Genomic DNA, 21047 nt, shown 5'->3' with positions numbered 1-21047 from the left:
CTATCAGTGAAGGCCAAGCGCCCCCACCCACGACACCAGGGCCAGGAAACCCTTCCCCAGCCCCTCCCGGAGTGGAGACTCGCCCAGGGGAATCATCAGGGAAGGGTGACTCGAGTCCTTTACCGCCCAAGGACTTAACAAAATTCTCCTTCATTGCTCGCGTCCTTCGTCCAAGTCAGAAGACGCGCCCCCATCGCCTTCTCGAGGACACCCGGCCACATATCACCCTTATTTTCTCTCAGACTCTGCTCATATTTACCTTTTTGGCCATACATGACCGTGGCTTACGATGAATGGTTAGTCCCGCTTGGCGGCAGATGAGATAAAGTGGGTCCACGGGCTAAAAATAAGATGATTTCGAGGTTTGTTTTCATTGATTATCGCTATTTTCGGTCGTGTTTACATGAGAGGGGATCCTTCACCTCCCCAACAATTATCATTTCTTCTAACTCACGCCCCCGCCACGGCCGCCGTCCTCCTCAACCACACCTTAACTTCCCGGAACACACCCTTAGGGCTCTCCTCGCAACTCGTTTAGGGTGACTTACCAGGGTTATTGTGTGGCATTCCGAGGGCGTTCAAACTCACGCGCCCACCATTACGATCCCTCGCTGCTCTCTGGCTGCGTAGCGCGCGCCGTTGCCACGTCTGCGGCTCCGCGCCCGCCCCACGCCTCGCCGCCCACACTGCGCCCTTGCTACCGCTCGCAAATGCACCTCGCACGCCCACAAGAAGGGTTAGATTTGGATGAGCAAGGACCATTAGCCATCATTCATTTGCGAGGGAGGAAGAGCGCACCGGGCTGGCACAATGCATTCCTCTCCCGCCATGGCCATTCAAGCCGTGCACTTCCGCCAAACAAAATGCCAAAATAAAACCTTTTTTCGTAACTCTCGTTTCCTATATCCTTCATGGACAGCAAGAGCACTTTTTCAAGCATTGGTTTCTTTGCGTAAAACAGAGTTTAATCATGCGACAGGAGAAATTTAAGGCGACCCAGAATTTTCATATTGAATTTATTCGAAGTCACGGGACTTTGTCGCCATAACAAACAGTATACTATAAATATTAAAAAGTTAAACTCTAAAACTTTCAAATATTTTGTATATTTTTTATTATTAAATTTATAAAAGTAGGTATTTCAGTATATTTATCCATTGCTGCCTTCATAGAACATGAGAAAAATTTTTAGTCGTAGACTATAGTTATCGGCAGCCATGTTTATGTTTTGATGTAATGTGCGTTATTTTTACGGAAATTCATATACATGTAGGTGATAAATAAATCGGCGCTTGGACGTTTCTAAAATAATTTATCTCAATTCAAAGGTTCGTAGGAATAGAGAAGGAGTATTTTTTCCGTACAAGAAAATAAAGAATACTGGGCATTAGTTTCACCGTATGTTTTGGGCTCGGTGAGTGACACGCTCGGGAGGCGACAGGCGCCGTAATCTTTGAAACAACTATAAAATGGCCTTTGCTGTGCAAATTCGTCAGCAGCTGCAGGCATTGGTTTCATCTGGAGGGTCACACAAAGATCATGACAAGTAAATATTCTTTTATTTATCTGTATTATATTGTTTTGTTCTTTCAGATTTTTGGATCAAGTCTACATGTAACTTCAAATGAATTACTTGGCACTTCATTTCTTCGCTTATTGGTAATAAATAGCTTGAGTGGCACAAGAGGAAAAAGAGTTTTGAATTTAAAGTGCTTGATTCTGATGTCACTTCCTTCTTAGGCAATTTCCAAGCAGACTGTGTGGTTATCATTGCCAATCATTGAATTTATTCAGCTTTTTTTCTTCTTTTACAGGGTTTTAGACTTATTGTCTATTTTCCCTGAAACTTGATTCTTGAGATCTTCCATCTTTTGATTGCAGGCTTTCTTTTGTTAATTCTTGTTATGTTCTCTGGTTTATATGATGTTCACTATTCTTGTTCTTTGTAAGAAGATCTTCATATGTCTTAAATTGTAGTACTTTTTACCTGATGGATGATTATATCCTGTAATGAGTAAAGAGATATTAGGATTAGTAATTTTGATTTTTTTAGTGCCTTTATTGGTGATACAGGTAAAATTTCCGCCAGCCATCTTTTAGACATCAAATTATATATGCAAATGATAGAGAGAGTGATTCTAAGGAAGTTATATTTTATGAACTTTAACTGCAACTCAATAATAACAAAGTTATTGGACATGCAAGTGTCTAAGAGCTTACTCTATTAGTTTAGTTCTGTCAGAATGGAAATGTGGGCATTGTAGTGTTAGGACACTACAAACGTCGTTTTCTGGTTACTGATCTGCACCATTGTACGATATGTTGGGCTACGTCAACAGTGCCCCACCGCGTGAAAGTCAAAATGGGGATCACAATGATTGGTGTATTTCTACACACCTACCATGGCATCATGTCGCCTTCGCCTTGCCACTCAAACACCACAACGCTGGACAACACATACGCCAGTAGCATTAGAGCAAGTTCAGCAGCTGCTAATGGCTCAAGGTGCAGCCATCGCCTCCTTACAGCGGCAGCTGGTACCGCAGCCGGCAGTGCAACAAAAGACGCCTCAGACCCCTGCACCTGTAGCCCTGGAGAAGTGTGAGGCATTGATGTCTGTAGTAGCATTCAGATCCTGGAGGGCTGGTTGGGGCTTAGTGGTTTGTTGCAACCACAGGCAGTGCTGCACATACGCCTCTACCGTATGCCAGCCGTGCAACATGCCCTGGACACCCGGTTGACGATGGCAGAGTGGCAGGCACTGTCTACTGAAGAGGCTCTGAACATCATTGGTCGCATCACTCATCAAACAACCAACCAAGCAACTACTTGATGCATATTCTTCGCCCTTAACTAACTTCCTAGCGAACCTGTAAGTGACCAATTTATGCGTTCAGCTCAGGGTGTTGCAGATTATGAATTTCAGTGCCCTCAATGTGATGGTAATCTATCAGAGATTCTGTACTCTTTCGGAAGTTGATGTCAGGCTTGTGCAGTGTGTCACTGAAAGAGAAAGTGTTTCGTATGTGTACATCTTTCAGTGATGTGGATTCACTACATGAACACTGCATGGCATTTGAGGCAACTCAAAGAAATTCCAACAATTTTGGCGGAAACGACTGTGTATGTATGGTGGTAGCCGGCGCCATACCACAGGACAGTGACCTGCAGCTGCCTGCAGGCACTCGCCACCTAAATAAACCCCACCTTTGCAGTAACTGCAGCGGCACTCACTCACCAGGGAAGACAGCGTGCCCTGCTTGCCTGCCGTTGATGTGGAAAGGTTGGACACCTGAAAAAAATGTGCAGGGGTAAAGGGAAGCGCACAGTAACAGCAGAGGATGTTGAAGCCTCGGGCATTGTGGTTGCTAGTACAAGTAAGGCACCTGCTCAACAAGAAATTATGGTGACTGTGTGCCACACAAGAGGCTTTTGTTAACTTACTCCTACACAGGTGGTGCCTGACACTGGAGCACAGGTATGTGTGGAAGGACCAAAACTAGCAGCTGCCCTCGGAATCAAGCCAGCACTGTTGACACGATGCAAGAGCCTGCGTGATGTAGCGGAGGTGTTGCTGAAGCCCCTTGGCTCAGCCACATGCCAAATTCAGTATGATGGCTGCTCAACAACTCAGCAGGTCTTCTTTGTTGAGACGGCCAGCCACTGCTATATCTCACTAGAGGCGTGCAAATAACTGGGGCTGGTCCACAGTAACTTCCCTCACCAGCCTCCCATTACAGCGCCCATTACCACAGACAGTGACTTTACCCAGGTGGAGTATATAGGCGACTTCCCACAGAGACCAAAGAAGGTACCATCTCTGCCACTGGAAGAAAGTGTACCACAGTTGGAGGACTGGCTCCTCCAGCATTTCTCAGGATCAATTTTCAACACCAGCCGACACCCATTGCCTGTGATGGCTGGCAGACCTCATCAAATCCACTTGGTGGAAGATGCAAAACCCTATGCGTATCACACACTGGGAGGTGGAGGTGAAGAGGCAATTCGATGAGGACATGAGGAAAGGAGTTATTGAGCCAGTGCCAGTCGGAGAAGCAACGGAGTGGTGCGCAAGGATGGTGGTAGTCACAAAGAAAACAGGCCAGTCACTGCGCACCATCGACTATCAAAAGCTCAACAGCTCCTGCCCGAGGGAGACTCACCATACCCCAACTCCATTTGACATGGTATATGGTATTCCCCATCATGTCTACAAGACATCAGCTGATGCTCACTGGAGCTTTCATCAGGTGGAACTGGAGGAGGCCAATAGGAAGCTTATCACATTTATTACCCCCTGGGGCCGTTACCATTACCATAGGACGCCGATGGGTCACTGTGCAGCCCCAGATGCATACACCAGGAGATATGATGAGGCCATCGCGGGAATCCAGAGGAAACTGAAGTGTGTTGACGACACTGTGATCAACGACTATAATGTGGAGGACGCCTTCTGGCACGCACACCAGTTCCTAGAGATGTGTGCCATGAAGGGCATCACCCTGAAGCTGGAGAAATTCAAGTTCTGCAGGAGGGAACTTGACTTTGTGGGATTCCATATAGGCTGGGACTCTTATAAGCCCACTGATGAACATCTTGCAGTAATTAGGAATTTCAGCATGCCGGAGACGCCTTTGCTGATTGACATTCGCTCGTGGTATGGATTTGTCAACCAACTAGCACCATTTTTAGCTACAGCACCAATTATGGAGCCCTTCAGGGAGTTGCTGCAGAAACCACAAGGCAAGCGGGTATACTGGGACTCACAGCTTCATGTGAAATTCCTACGAGTAAAGGACATGATATGCCAGGTGGCTAAGGATGGCCTGACCTTCTAAGACAAGGGGCGACCCACCATTGCCATTACAGACCGGAGTAAAGTGGGCATAGTGTTCATTATCCTGCAGCAATACTGTGACTGCCCAGCAAGGGATGCCCCATTTTAATGCAAGAGCGGTCGGCGCCTCGCACTGTGTAGCAGCCACCATCTGACACCTGCTGAGACAAGTTATGCTCCAGTGGAGGGTAAGGCCCTGGCAGTGGCTTGGTGTCTTCGCAAGGCATGGCTGTTCCTGCTTGGCTGCTCAAACCTTGTCATTATTACTGACCACCGGCCGCTGGTTAAACTTTTGGGAGACAGAGCATTGAAAGACATTGTAAACCCCGGCTTTTCGCCCTCAAAGAAAAAACGTTACAATATAGGTTTCAAGTAAAATATCTACAAGGCAAGCATAAGTATGTAGCTGACTTTCTGTCCCACTACCCAGTGCTCTGTGCGCTGCCTGATGCCGCAGATAAGGACCAAACAGATGACCTGGAGGTCACCGTGGCTGCTGCAACCACTACCACACTTTTTGGGTACGACCGCGTCACGCTTGACCACACTGCAGTGCAGCACGTTGCCTCCAAGGACCCAGAGTATCAGCTGCTAATAGCCAAGATGTCTGCAAGTGATTGGCACCAACATCATGCTCAGAAAATGGCTTGTCTGCATCAGTTCTACAACATAAGGGACAGGCTGGCTCTTTGGCAGGTTTTGGTGACATACAACTTTGACCAGGGAGCTGTCCACCTTGTGATACCAGAGGCTCTACGTCATCAGATCGCAGCCAACCTCCATGCAGGTCACCAGGGACTTGACCGCATGTTTCAGAGGGCAAGGCAGGCAGTGTACTGGCCTGGAATGAAAGGTAACCTGCAGTTCAACTGTGATGCCTGTGACACCTGCAACACACATGTTCCATCTCAAGCAGCAGTACCTCTTAGAGTATCCATTTCAGTTCACGGTGGCTGACCTGTTCCAGCTCGAGGGACAGATGTACATTGCGTATGCTGACAGGTGCACAGGCTGGCTGGAGATCAGTCACCTGCCACCTCAAGTGCTACGTCAAGCAGGATAATGGCCTTGTTTCCCTAGTACTTTGTATGTTGAGGTGTCCCAGAGGGCATATCAACTGACGACGGTATCAACCTAACTAGTGATGAAGTGTGCAAGTTCTTGAACAAGTGGGTGTTGAAATGAGAACATCCTCTGCCCAGTATGCACAATCAAATGGCCGGGCCGAGGCAGCGGTCAGGTCAGCCAAGAGACTGCTATGTGCGAAGACAGGGGCCAGAGGGAATCTGGATTCTGACAAGGTCTCGAAGGCTCTGCTGCAGTACCTGAATACGCCCCTTTGGGAAGTGAATAAATCACCTGCTCAACAAGCCACGGGATGTCAGCTGCGAGACCAGTGCACAGGCATTATTATAAGGGAGACATACATTGGCAGCGGGTTCTACGTGCGAGAGAGCTAGCAACAGCCTGACAACACAGGAACATAGTGGAGCAGCATGGGATGCCTAGAACCCTCGTCCCCCTGTCACCTGGTACATCAGTGTGTGTGCAAAACCAAGCCACAAACGTTTGGGACAAAAGGGGCGTTGTTACAGAGGCCCTTCAGCACCGTCAGTACTCCATCAGGCTGGATGGCAGTGGTCGTATCTCGATTCGAAATCGGAGGCACCTAGGGCCTGTTCGGGTTACCATGGCAACCCCACATCCAACACCAGAACCAGTGAGACGGCCAAGGAGACAAGTCACCAGACACGCCCACATAATATATGTATTTGTGCTCTCTTTTTGTGCTCCCTGACTCCGTGTAATTTGTCAGTATCACAGGGGAAGAAATTGTATTATTTTGATTTTGTGGTGTTTCTAAGTGATTGAGGTACATAAATTTCATTTGTTCTTTTTTACTAGTCAGATATTTTGTGTCAAAGAGTACACTAATATCCTGGGGGGGGGGGGGGGTTACGATATGTTGGGCTACGGCAACAGTGCCCTGGCGAGCAAGAGTTAAAACGGTGGGAGTGTAAACAAAGACTAAGTAAAGGAAGCAAGTTCACTGGAGTCTGTTATTTATCTACCCTACAATCATGGTAGTAGAGTGGTATCTTTAAGGTGATAGTTTTTTGTGATGAGGATTTTGATTAATTGTTCTTCCCAAAGTATTTGATTTTTGCTTTTATATCTATTATCAAGTTGGTGGTATTGCCTTATGGTTGTGGAATCGTTTAGATCATGAGCTTTCTTCACCGCAAGATCTACCATTTCATATCCTAATATGTTTTTGTGTGCTGGAATCCACTGAATTGTGACATTGCGATTTTGAATTGTTAATGTTTAAATTTGTTTTTGTATTTCATATGTGACTTCTTTATAATTGCAGTGTTAATCTGAAGATTACAGAGTTTGTTAGTTTATTCATTTCTATATATAATTCTACTTCTAGAATTTGAGTATTCCTCGGAAGTTTCCAAATTGTGATATTCTTTTGTTCGATATAAATTGCAGTTGATGTTGATTGAGGTTCATTTATTTTGGATCCATCTGTGAATATTTTATTGTAGTTTTTATATTTTTTGTTTATTAGCATTTTGAATTGTTTTCCAATAATTTCATTGGAGAGGTCTTTTGAGAAATTGTCAATGAAATTTGTAACTAATTTATGGGAAATGTCATGACACAGTAGTATTGAGGTTATATTCATGGTCTTATTTGTGTTAATCTTGACTTTTAGTTTTTTACAAGTTTCGATGACTTTATGAGTCCAGGAGCTTTTATCTTTGTTTGGTTTGTAGTCTTGGATACTTTTTATAATTTCTTTATTTACTGGTAAGTTATCTGGTTTTCCTAGTATTTTTACTAATTGAATACAGGCAAGTTCATTTGTTCTCTCTGTTATTGGGGGTTTGTTTGTGAGGGCTTGTAGTGTTATTATTGGAGAGGATATGAAATATCCTGTGGGTATTCTCATTGCGGTATTTTGGATTGTGTCTAATTTTTAAAATTCCGATTTATTTGCTGTTCCATAAATGGATAGGCCATATTCTATTTTGGGTTTTACATAAATGTTATAAAACTTCAACAGAGTATCCCTTTTTGCTCCCCAGTTAAATGATGCTATCTTTTTCATTATATTTACTCTATTGATAGATTTAATTTTTATGTTTTCTATGTGTTTAGACCAATTTAATTTTTGAGTGTCGAATCTTAGCCCTAATATATCTTGGCTGCCAGTGAATTCTAGTTCTATGTTGTCTGTACATATTTTTGGTAGCTGGACTCTTTTTTTGTGAAGGATAATTTTTTGCTTTTTGTTGGATCTATTTTTAAATCCCAGTTGTCTGTTCATTCTATTATTTCTTTTAGTCCTCTTTCCAAATTGCTTTTGGCTTCATTTAGATTTTTATTTGTGGTGATAATAGTTATATCATCTGCATATATTGTCTTTTTTATTTCTTCTGGCAATTTTCGGTCATTTATCATTATATTGAATAATGCTGGGCTTAAAGGGGAATCTTGTGGGACTCCTCTCGAGATTGTGCCTTTTATGTAATTTTGATTACGATATTTATTTGGTAAGTTCTTTCCTTTAAAAAGCAGTATATCCAATTTATCAGGTTTCCTTTTAGACCTAGATTTGCCATTTTTATCAAGAGTGCTTCATGGTTTAACATGTCAAAGGCCTTTTGCAGATCTATGCATGCAACTAGTGTATATTTCTTCTCTTTCATGGCATTAGTTATTATTATTTTTGTTATTATATTAAGCTATATAATGAGCTACACTGAAAAAATCGAGATTTATACCACCAAAGGTGTCAGTGCAGGTCAAGATACAGCTAAGAAAGAATGAAAAAAAGAAAGTCAGCTAATTACGTAAGAAAAACATGTTTGCTGACGTTTCAAATTTATCAAGAGTCAAAGTAGTTACAATCTCTGAAGGCAATCTATTCCAAAGTCTACAAATAGCAGTAAAAAAGCATCTAGAAAACTGACTTGTAGACGATCGACTTACATCAAATGTCATTGAATTGAGGGTCATAAAACTTCTGGTAATTCTTGCAGGTTGATAAAAATCAGGGAAAAACTTATAGAGGGGATGTGAATTATCGGTTACAATCTAGTATAAAACTGAAAGAGCCCCAATAACTTTACGATGTCCAATGTCCAAATTTAAGTCAGACAGGAGAAATTTATTGGAATTAAAAAAACGATCAAGTAGTCTAAAGTGTGAGTCTGCAGCAGATAACCACACAGAAGAACAATACTCAAAATGAGGCAGAATAAAAGAAAAGAAGCACCTACGTGTAGTGTTGTCATCTTCATAGATTTTTTTGCAATTGCGAATGATGCCTAACTTTGATGAAATTGCTCGGGCCATATTCCTAATATGCAATTCAAATGTAAGCTTTGAATCAAAGGTTACACCTAAGAGCTTCAAGTTATCCACCGAAGTGATTAAGACTCCATTAATCAGCAGACTTGGATGCTGAGGCAACTGCGTTCGAGACCGACTCACAATCATTTCTTTAGACTTGGTAGGATTTAATTTCAAGGACCACCGAGAGCACGATTGAATCATCATCAGGTCTACAGTGAGACTGTCAGCTACTATTTGCCTAGTTGCCGGAGAAGGAATATCAGCATAGAGAGAAGTATCATCAGTATATGCCAACATTTTATTAGTAATGCCAGACCGCATATTGCTTGTATATAAGATAAAGAGCAAAGGGTCAAGAACACTACCCTGAGGAATCCCAGAAGATGCATGAGAATACGAGTTAAAACTACCATCAATATGAACACGCTACTGCCTACCAGTTAAAAATTCAGTTAAAATATTTCAAACTTTACCACCTACACCAAAAGACTGTAACTTAAAAATTAAACCCTTGTGATTAACAGTGTCAAAAGCTGCACTAAAATCCAGCGAGACAAGTCTCGACTCATGACCCTTATCTAAAGCAGACTGCATTTCATGCACCAACATAGGCAGTGCATCATTGCAGCCGAGTCCCTTTCTAAAACCAAACTGAGTCTCTGGAAGAGACGGTCTCAAATGTACAGAAAGACGTTTAACCAGCAAACGTTCAAAAACCTGGATAAAATTGGTGTAATTGAAATGGGCCTATATTCAGTAGGTAAAGACTGTAATGGGCCTTTGGGAATAGGGGTAACATTACCAAAGCGCCAGCACTCTGGAAATGACCCTTTACGAACTAAAGGGCATAAGATTACGGCTAATTTAGGAGCTAATTAGCCATTTAGTCTTTTTAAAATCAAAGGAAACAAGCTGTTAGGGTCTACTCCACCATATTCATCTAGTTCAGATAACAAATACTTGATTTCAGAGGACCTGAAAGCAAATGAATTAAAGCATGGCAATGGGTGACATGAAGGGGGAAGTTCAATATCTTCTAAACTTTGTTTTGAAATAAAACAATCTGCTAACAAGGTAGCTTTCTCAAACGGATTATACGTAACACTACCATCAGGTTTCATTAAAGGAGGAATGGAAGACTCAAGACCAAACAGAGATGTTTTTAGTGTTGACCACCATTTATGCGGCTGTGTGGCTTGTGAGAGAACTTCTTTCAAGTGAGTATTATATTCAGATTTAGCCTCCTTATAAACATTAGTTGCTGTATTTCGCATGGCAACATAATTCTCCCAACAAAGACGAGTACGGTTAGCAGACCAGAGATTGTAGGCAGCATGTTTGTCCCTATAAGCCTGGTGACACCATTCATTAAACCATGCTTTATCATGTGAATGAGATTTCAGTTTTGCTGGGTACAAACTTCGTTATGATGTCCAACAATAACAAATTAAAAGCTTTAACAGGACAAGGAACATTGTAAACATTTCATCAAACAATGCCTTTAAAAGCATGGTAGACACCATTCCAGTTAATTCTAGATTTTAAAAAGACTTGTCTAGTTAGCATAAAATCTGGCATAGGGAATTCCAGCTGGATCTTACATGCTAGACTACAGTGGTCGGAAGAACCTATTGGCGCAATGGAGTCTACATCAACTACCCCTCTCACTTCAGTCAGCAAAAGATCCAAAAGATTGCCACTCCTGTGAGTTGCACCACGGACTAACTGCTCACACCCAACCATATCTGTGAAATCTAATGCAGAAATGCCATGACGGTCAGTTGGGGACACAGAATTCAGTCAGTCTCGGTGGTGAGCATTAAAATCACCTATAAATATAAAACAAGATTTAATGTCATTCTCTTGAATAGAAATGTACGAAGTCAACAAACAGTCATAAATACTGTCATCAGAGTTAGGACTTCTATGAAGACTAAAAATGTAAAAATTATTAAAAAGACTACACACTCTCACAACCATGTATTCGTGACAATCACATTCATACTTTGTAAAACGACTAGCATTAAAACCAACTCTAGAATATAAACACAAACCCTGGGCTCGAGGCATGGAATTCCTACATAGCAACAAGGGTGTATTAAAATTGGGTAAAAGTAACTCTGACGTGTGCCTCATGTCTGAAACCAGAGTTTCAGCACAACAAATAATGTCAAATTTTGCTGAGATAACTGCAAGTTCATTCAAATTCCCATGAAGGGAACGAATATTACTAAAAAGTAAATTACAATACTTTGGATGGCAAGGACCAGGATTCAGCTCAACATCACCGGACAACAAAACAACAATTCCACATAAAAATAACAAAAACATAAAATTTGAGAAAGAACTCAATTACACAAAATCCAGAGATTCTTAGCACCCCCTGACCACTGAAGGTCTGCTAAGGACTGGGGGCCATGGCTATATCAACATTCATGATTGTAATTAGAAAAGGAGAAAGTAAGAAAAAAATGTGAAAAGGGAAGGAAAACAAGAACTGCAGGGATGTGCCTTCCTACAATAGGGAGATGGCTGAATTCAGGAATGTTGGCCACACAACTATGGCTACAATTCAGAGGGTCCACCTCAAGGATGCCGTTGGTAGCTAAACTACTCATCCGTCTTTGCTATGGCAGCAGGGATACCTAGAGCCCTTATGACATGAGCACTCATACGCTTATTGAGGACAGACAATAACTGGTGGTGTTCAAGTGAGAAGAATTAAGGGGGGCATTTCTTCCACACCCTGGGTTCTCAAAGCCCAACCAAGTTGCTCATCCACTCATAGACCGTTGGCAAGTAAGGTTTTGCTAAGATACGCTGCTTAGCACGGTAGTTATACATAATTCTATTGTTTTGAGTGCATCTTCTGTGGTGTAGTTTGATCTGAAGCCTGTTATATCTGTGTCTAGTCTGTTTTTAGTTTCTAACCACCAGTTTAATCTTTTGGTGAATATATTTTCAAATATTTTCTCTAGGCAAGTAATTCGGCTGATAAATCTATATGATTTTGCTTCTGATGGATTTTTTCCTAGTTTTATAATAGGATTTATTAATACATTTTTGAAAATTTGTGGATCTTCTCCATGAGTCCAGTGATTGTTCATTTGTCTTAAGATTTTTTGAGGGCATTTTTATAAAATTTGTATGGGATTTCGTCAGGACCATATGCGTTATTATTTTTTGTATTTGCTATTCCTTGAATTAATTCTTTCTTGGTTATCTTGCCATTTATTTCTGTATCGTTGAGAGTTTTTAGAAGTTCTTCCCTTTCAGTGTCTGTCAGCATATTTTTTGTATGTTTATTTACTATTTTTGGTATTCATCTTTGAATATTTCTAATTTCGTTTTGATTTCTATAATAGGTTGGTCTATATCTATTAATGGTTAGTTGCTTTGCATTGTCTTTCCTATTACTTTATTTATAAAGTTCCAGATCTTTTTCGATGGAGTATTGAAATTTATTGAAGTGCAAAATTTTTACCATGACTCTCTCTTTTCTTCCTCGATAATTTGTTTGGCTTTTGCTAATAGTTTTCTATATTCTAAATTTTTTTCATTTGATCTTTTTTTCCATATGTTATAGGCTTTATTTCTTTCTTTGATAATTTCTGTACATTTAGCGTTCCACCACGGTTTATCTCATTTATTATTTTTATTGTGTACTTCAAATTTGAAATGTTTTTCTCCAATGGCTTTTATTAGGTCAGTTATTTCTTAGAGAGAATTTATAATTATTGTATTTGTTTTATTTGATTCAAGTTGGTAACTTTTCCATCCTTGATTTGTGAATTTCCGTTTCTTCTCTTCTGACTGTGGTGTCATATTTATTGTATCATCTCTTATTATAATTGGTAAGTGATCACTACCTGGTTGGGGCCTGTGATGACTTATAGATGGTGATGTTAGAACTAAATCTAATGTAGTCTCCTTTGCATTTCTGGGGTCTGTTCTTGTGGTCTGACCTGGGGGGGTTATTAAAATGCCTGTTGTATTTGCTTGTTTTTCATTTATTCTTGGATACCAGTATTTATGGTGACCATTAAAGTCTCCTATTATTAATTTAGGATCATCTGACCGTTCTGTATAGTATTCAATTTCTTTCTGTCTTAGGTTATTACACAGGTTGTACCTTAATAGAATGTTAGTCCAGCTATTTTTATGACTTATTTTTATTCCCAGTGCTTCTATTCTCTCTTTTAGTCTGTTATTTAGATTTGTTTCTTTATATTGTAGGATATCTTTTATGCAAAAAGCCAAACCTCCTATTTGTCCTGGTGTGTCATATCCTTTAGTTTTATAGTTTTGCAAATTGAAGTTATCTGTTTTTTAACTATTGTTGTTCTTTATCTATTATATGCATTAGTTCTATGTTTTTGTTTATGACTGATCTTGCATTCCCTAAAGTTAATTTATTCATTTAGAAATTATATGAACTTTTAAAATATTGGTGGGAAATTCTTTTACTGCATCTATTATTACTTCTATGATTGTTTTCTCTGTATCCATATTTATGGTATTTGTTATTGTGGTCCTTGTAATCTTGATTAGTTCTATCCAAGAGAATTCCTTGTTTTTAGTTTGTGCTTCTTTCTGTGTTTCCATGTCCCTTACTGGGGTTGTTAGGCTCCAAGCTATTGGGGAATCTTCTATATCTATTTGTTTTTAATCATCTTTGCTTGAATTAGTCTGAATTGATTAATCTTCACTTTTTTGAGTTCCTTCTTTGGATATGGGAGTTTTATACATAAATCAGGACAGAGTTGGTGTTCTCTGTCCTGTTGTTAGACATTGAGCTAGGTTTAGGGCCTGTGCATATGTTTGATTTGATGCATTTTCTGTTGTTGGATTGTATGTGGGTTTCTTTACATTTTCTTAATTTATGGATGTTCTTATGTTGGGTTTTGAGGTTGTTGGAGAAGCCTGATTTTTGTTTGAGAGGTTGTTATTGCTTTTAAGAAGGGGTTTCAATTCCTGAAACTGTCTTGATATCAAGGTTGTTAGGCATTGTATTTTGTTTGTGCCTTTTTATGTATTTTACAGTCATTCGTGTTTGTGAATGGTTCTCGTCACAGAAGAAGTAATATGGGTTATTTGTGCAGTGTTTATAATCATGACTGAAATCACTGCACCTGCTACATCTTTTTTATTTTTGCATGTCATTATTCCATGACCATGTCTCAGACAACGAAAGCATTTAGGTATAGGGAATGTATACTGTTGCACTATGTATCATGTGTGACCAGTGGCAACTCTTTCAAGGAAGGGGCCTTTAAAGGTTATCCTTAGATATTTTATTGGTAACCATTTTTTTGTGCTCTGTTTGTCAATGGTTAATTTGTTTATTCTGATCACTTTCACTATTTCGTTATCGTGTCCTAGCAATGGTCTTATTTTGTCTGTTATTTCTTTTGGCTCTAGTTCTGTTTTTACTTGATAAATAGTTCTGTAGCTGCCTCTTAGGTATTTTTTTCATGACGAGACGTCCCTGTAACTTAGTTTCAAAGGGTTAAATATTCAAGAAAGCTTGTAGAAGGTTAACCTATAGCTACCATGTCATATAACTCGGAGTGACTGCCAAGGCCTCTGCTTCTGCAGTTCTCCAGCAAAGGACAGCAAACCTTTAACCACATAAATTCTTGCAAGCTGGAGCTTAGACTGGTTCTTACTTGAATGTAAGTAACCAGGCATATCTACCAACTTTGTCTTGCCAGATTATAGCAGGGGGAGGTTTGTCAGCTTCTTGCTAGAGGGCTAATAGACATGTAAGCTGCCAAGTTATTGCTATAACTTTTTGGTTATTTTTTTTATTATGACAATCAGGACTTCCCAGACAATATTTATATCATCAGATTTATTCTCGTTTGACAAGAATGAATCTGATGATCATTTTGTTAGTAATCACAGCCAACAATCTTGATGTGTTAAGCCCTGATAGCAAGGAAGGGCATGAAGTATATCAGGGAAATTATGGGGTAAAACAGGCTTAAATAAGAATAATAGGGAATAGAAATCAGTAAAACCAGCACAAAAAACGCTAAAAATCGGCTATTGAAACTCTATAGACATGCCCACCATCTTTGAAAATCTACACACCAATGTGCCAATATTTGAAAAACCCTACAAGAATCTAAGGGGTTTCACACCTTCCAAACCCCCCAAAAAAATGTCCTGACCCATAACCCAACCTAAACTATCAATTTATGGTGCCGTAGGGAGGGCCCAACAACCCCCGGAATACATTCTCTTCACCTCGGTATGTACAGCAAGATAGAGCTACATCCATACTTAAATGATAAACCAAATACCTACATATATCGAAAGACCAAACTGTCAATTTTCCTTCGCTTCTTTTGGTCCGTTTGTCAGTCTCTTGTGGATCACTTTGTTTTTATCAATTTTTGGGGGGATTAGGGGTAATTGATGGCCTCAGATATTAAACTGCACTAGTTATTAAGGTCTTTTTCTTCTTTGTTGCCACTGTATAGTTTTAAGAATAACCTAGAATGGATGCAACACCAAAAACGAAACATTTGTCTAGTATTGTCCATCCTGTACTCGCTCAGATGTGTTGAAGTATATAAACTTTATTTCAGGTGGTACCAATAATGTTTGATCCAGCCCAAATTTTTAGGCCCTTTTTGGGCGTCTGGCAGACTTAATGCAGCTGGCAGTATGTCTGGGAAGGGTCACTTTGTACTTGGTGGAATGTTACCTTTCATTCAAAAGTAGTTTCATTCAGTACCTTTCATGTTTCATCTACGTCAGTTTTGCCAGAGCAGAGGGGTGGGTCACTTTGGGCATGTCTGGCGGGCATAATGCAGCAGGTAATTTGTCTGGCATTGTCCATTCTGTACTCTCTTAGATGTGTTGAACTATATATACTTTATTTCAGGTGGTAGCAATAATGTTTGATCCAGCCCAAATTTTTAGGCCCTTTTTGGGCGTCAGGCAGGCCTAATGCAGCAGAGATTATGTCTGGCATGAGCCATTTTTTACCCAGTGTGATATGTAAATTACCCTGAAATACATTGTGTGTGATTCCTCTCTATGTTTGATCTAGCTGATTTGTTTACCCCTTTTTGGGGTCCCCAGGGGCCAAACGCAGCAGGGGGTCCCCGGCAGACATCCAGTTCTTCATATGCCCTATCATTCTCTACATGATCCTTTACTCAGCAATTGGTACCAAATTCGTTCAACCAAACCTCCCTTGGCTGCCAGTCTATTTAGCTTGGCCTATGATGATTGTGTATGTACTGAGTATGCCATTATTCCTTGAACAATGCAGTATAACAGCTATTCATATATCATTTACATCTAAATAGGTATTATAAGTAATATACTATTGGAATGATGTATGCAGTATTTAGGTTATGTGAAGATACTATGCCATTTTATAAAGGGGACTTCAGCATCTACTGATTTTGGTATCTATGTGGTATACCATGAAATTAGTTATCTAAATGCATCAAAAGATGTTAAAAAACATACCTACTCTTGCAATTTAACTTTGACAAAGAACTTCAGCTCCAAGCACACTATTTAGGAGTTTATTTGAACACCAAGTCATATTGTAAATTTGTTAAACATTAACCTTTTGGATCCGGGTGCTTTGTTGCCCACATGTGGCGCAAAATCCAGGCATTAGGCTTAATTGAGTAGCCACTCATATGAGTGTGTGGCTTTTAGGCCAGGGGCAGACAAGCACTCATGGTCCAGTTAAGACTCCTTGCCTCCCCTTGGAATGTTATTATCTCTTTTACTGCATAAACATTTTTAGCTTTTTTACCATGTTCCAATAGCACTATTTGTCAATTGATATGCTTTATCCAAATGTTAATAGGCTGATTTCATTGCACATACAGAGGTGTATCATTTCTGAAGGTAGTCCAATAGGTAGGGCAATAATAACAATAAGTAACATCCTGTTGTTTGTGTGTTTTTTTTTTTATTATATATATATATATATATTTATATATATATATATATATATATATATATATATATATATATATATTATATATATTTTTTTCTTCTTCTTCTTCTTCTTCTCCTTCTCCTTCTTCTTCTTCTTCTTCTTCTTCTTCTTCTTCTTCTTCTTCTTCTTCTGTATTACGGTCACAGTCGGCAGGAGTAGGATCCTGAGTACAGAAATAGCTTCCTTCCTGGAGCCAGCGCTTAACCATTCATGGCTCACGGATGGTACATTCCACACACGATTATTGATGGAAATGATGCGAGAGCCCCTTCCAAGATGCCCATAGAGTCTTAATCACTCTCCAAGATCTTTGTGCATTCGTAGCAAGTCATTTTTATCCTTCAGCTGAAATTCTCCTGACATGTTCACATTACCCACCCCTTAAGCAAAATTTTTCATGGTCTGATGATTACAGCATCAGGATTTTAGGATTTAATAGGCATAACTTATAAGATTATATTGACATAGATATTGTAGCTGTTTTGACCCTTATCAAATGTAGATACACCTTCGTTTCACTTTTTTTTGATTGATGGACTAAATGCTTTGGAATCTCATCACAGTCATTATGGAAATTCCAGAAAAAGGTCTGATGTTATGTGGAATACAAGGTAACTGGTTTGTTTGTAGCACCCCTTATGTGGTAGGAGAGCAGTGTACACTTACTAATACTTTAAAAGGCTATAGAACTTCAATATCATTCACACCAGATAAAAATACCTAATAATGCAATTTTTTTTTTTTTTTTTCTTCTAAAAGGTTTATAATAAATTTTTAAAGTATTCCTTGATTCCCAGCTAGCATCATTTGCCACAAGGGTTTCATATTGTTTTTGGTATGCTGTTGGGGTTATTGGTGTTTCTTTGTCTATCATATCTGGTTTATGCTACTTTTGATTGGTTTACATTTAGGATTTCAAAATTTGCTTTGCTTACATGACATGAGGTGTTTGTGCTTGGCTAATATGTGTCAAATGCAGACTATCCATGTGAACTAGTCAGTAGAATTTTTTACTAGTATGAAACCATCCCATCATCTATTGGGATAGCCTTGGGGGCTTGTAGTTTATTTTGTAAATACTCTAGGTATTGTATGATTGTTACTAAATGCATTAGAAATAATCTTTATACTCCACCCAGTTAAAACACCATATTTTCATTGTTATCTGTCCATTACAGATCACTTTGGTTATAAGTGTATATGAGTGTTACAAGAATCTTTTTTTTTTTTTTTTTTTTTTTTTGTAGTATTTTATAGTGTTGAAATATTTTACTGAGACTGCCATGAGTTTGTAAGGTTTGTGTACTTAGTATTGATAAGTATCAAATTAGACCACATGGCTATTTGTCCTGTTAGGGAAAAAGTGCCATTCTATTCAAATTCTAAGATGACTCCCTTCTATAAACAGGTATCGGGCAGTGCTGGACAACATTCTCAAAGTTGGCAATGAAAATGATATGGCAGAGGGCCTTCAGGCATTCATTGAAGCAAGTAAGTGGCAAGAGGGAAGGTTTCTATTATTATTGTTGTTGTTATTATTATTATTATTATTATTATTATTATTATTATTATTATTATTGTTATTGTTATTATTATCATTATTATTATTATTGTTATTATTATTATTATTATTATTATTATTATTATTATTATTATCATCATCATTATTATTATCATTATCATGGTTGTTGTTATTATTATTAGTAGTAGTAGTATTCAAATTATGCAGAATTTACTTTCTATTCACAATGAATAAATATTCACATTAAATCTCTGCAAACAGAGAAGTGTAAGATTTCTTACAGTACTTTGTGTGCTAATTTTTTGAGATATCAAAGTCAGAGATTACATTTTGTTAAAAGAGGTAGCAAGACCCATAAAGCTATTTATTTATTAGACTTTAATTTGGAAATATAAGAAAAATGAACTACAAAAATGCTTGCCTGTGATTCTTAAAGATCTTTGACAGTTACTAAAGTACATTCCTTTTTTTTACAGTTGTGAAAGAGACAGTGAGCTTGGTAATATCACGACAACTGCTCTCAGATGTGTCTACTCACCTTACCTCAATGGCAGATCATGTTGCCAAGACTGTCGCACATTTTACGCTTGATAAAGTGAGTTTTAAATTTTGAAGATGCATTTGATATGATAATACAGTTTACAATATATATATTGATCAAAAGAATGATTTCCAGGTTAATTATTATGGTCAAGCATGATGACACTTCATCCATTATTGCTTTTAAAATTAGCTGTGAAACTTCCATAGGTACAACCTCGAGTCATTAGTTTTGAGGAGCAAGTAGCCAGTATCAGGCAGCACTTGGCAGACATTTATGAACGTGAAAGCTCATGGAGGGATGCTGCTGCCGTTCTTACTGGCATTCCACTGGAAACTGGGCAAAAGTAAGTAAATGCAGCAAAACTTTTCCTAATAAGTATTGCATAAGCCCCTGTGGTTTGCTATTTATGTGAATGAAACAGCAGACCATAGGCCATGTGGGTTTCCTCTGCACTTAATACCATAAATTTTTTCTTCTTTTGTGAATTGACACATTTTATTAGTGATAATTAAAGTCATATATTATTTTAATATTTCAGACAGTATAGCGTTGATTATAAACTTGAGACATACCTCAAGATTGCTCGTTTATATCTTGAAGATGATGACCCAGTACAAGGAGAAGCTTACATTAATCGTGCTAGTATTTTGCAGGTAATAACTTTTTCTGATTTTTATTCATAGTTTACTTTGTTGCTTTGAATATCTGTAAAATTTCTTGTTTGCTAGGATACACATTTAAAGATTTTTCTTGAGATAACTGAAAATATAGCATCAACCTTTTCCTTATTACTACTTTAATGTCATTTCAGGCAGAGTCTAAGAGTGAGCAACTACAAATTTATTACAAAGTTTGTTATGCACGTGTGTTGGATTATCGTCGCAAATTTATAGAAGCTGCCCAGCGTTATAATGAACTTTCATATAGGCCAATTATACATGAGGATGAGCGTATGGAGGCACTCAAAAAGGCTTTAATATGCACAGTGCTGGCATCAGCAGGTATGATTACCAACTTCAGGTTAAATATTTATGTAGAATTCATATGTTGAAATTGATTTTTATCTGCAAGAAATCAAGAGTACATATATATAAAAGCAACAATCAATATAGCCTTTTTTTATACTTAAAATAGGACAGCAGCGTTCAAGAATGCTGGGCACGCTTTTCAAGGATGAGAGATGCCAGCAGCTACCTTGCTACCACATCCTGGAGAAGATGCACCTGGACCGCATCATCCGACACAATGAACTCACAGAATTCCAAAACATGTTACAACCTCACCAACAAGCGACTACAGCTGATGGTATGTAAAAGTTCTTAAGAGACTACAGTCATACACTTTCATTTGTAGTTCTGAGTAGACATAAACTTGACACCCAATGGAAGGGATCCAGCAATGCCAAGGCTATAGAAATACATAGTCTCAATAGTGTTAAAAGATCATGTTTTTATTGTAGGATATGTGCTTGTGTTTAACCTTCCTTTGAGTTAAATTAAAAATCCTTTGCAACTGTTGAAATTTTGACAACTGCATTAGATATCCCTTGTAAGCCTAATATAAGCCATAGTAGTTGCTTTTTCAATGTCAAACTAAAGTAATAACTATTTGTCACAGAAAGATGACAAAAGCATGATAAGTATATTAAAATCAGTGAAAACAGGTGCATAATCTAAGTACAATAATACATATAAACATGCAAGTTGTATATATCAATGTTGTCCCACCCTGGGCTGTGATTATTATACAACTTTCAAGGCCACAAGTAAGAACTCGAGAGTGTAAAACTCAAAAA

The 21047-nt window shown here is 38.8% G+C and overlaps 2 protein-coding genes across 5 annotated transcripts in view; one reads left to right on the top strand and one right to left on the bottom strand.

Annotated features, from left to right (window-relative positions):
• Positions 1–820, bottom strand: part of LOC113822685 (protein lin-54 homolog) — a 34434-nt gene extending 33614 nt beyond the window's left edge. For 2 of the 4 annotated variants that reach the window (XM_027375227.2, XM_027375234.2), the window contains exon 1: positions 549–820. In XM_027375227.2, the coding sequence (XP_027231028.1) occupies positions 549–762 (214 nt within the window). In that variant the 5' untranslated portion in view covers positions 763–820. Of the gene's footprint in view, positions 1–259; positions 411–548 lie in introns of those variants that run through there. The other 2 variants (XM_027375220.2, XM_027375243.2) reach the window with 2 other exon arrangements.
• The window catches only part of CSN4 (COP9 signalosome subunit 4), a 21459-nt gene continuing 1117 nt past the window's right edge, over positions 706–21047 (top strand). Inside the window, exons 1-7 of the mRNA XM_027361925.2 lie at positions 706–1546; positions 18595–18677; positions 19185–19303; positions 19459–19595; positions 19791–19905; positions 20064–20253; positions 20387–20557. Coding sequence (XP_027217726.1) covers positions 1470–1546; positions 18595–18677; positions 19185–19303; positions 19459–19595; positions 19791–19905; positions 20064–20253; positions 20387–20557 — 892 coding nt within the window. The 5' untranslated portion in view covers positions 706–1469. The remainder of the gene's footprint in view (positions 1547–18594; positions 18678–19184; positions 19304–19458; positions 19596–19790; positions 19906–20063; positions 20254–20386; positions 20558–21047) is intronic.

The sequence above is a fragment of the Penaeus vannamei genome, chromosome 25, assembly GCF_042767895.1.
Source record: "Penaeus vannamei isolate JL-2024 chromosome 25, ASM4276789v1, whole genome shotgun sequence".
In the NCBI taxonomy this organism is placed as follows: domain Eukaryota; kingdom Metazoa; phylum Arthropoda; class Malacostraca; order Decapoda; family Penaeidae; genus Penaeus; species Penaeus vannamei.
This window is presented reverse-complemented; position numbering and strand designations above follow the sequence as displayed.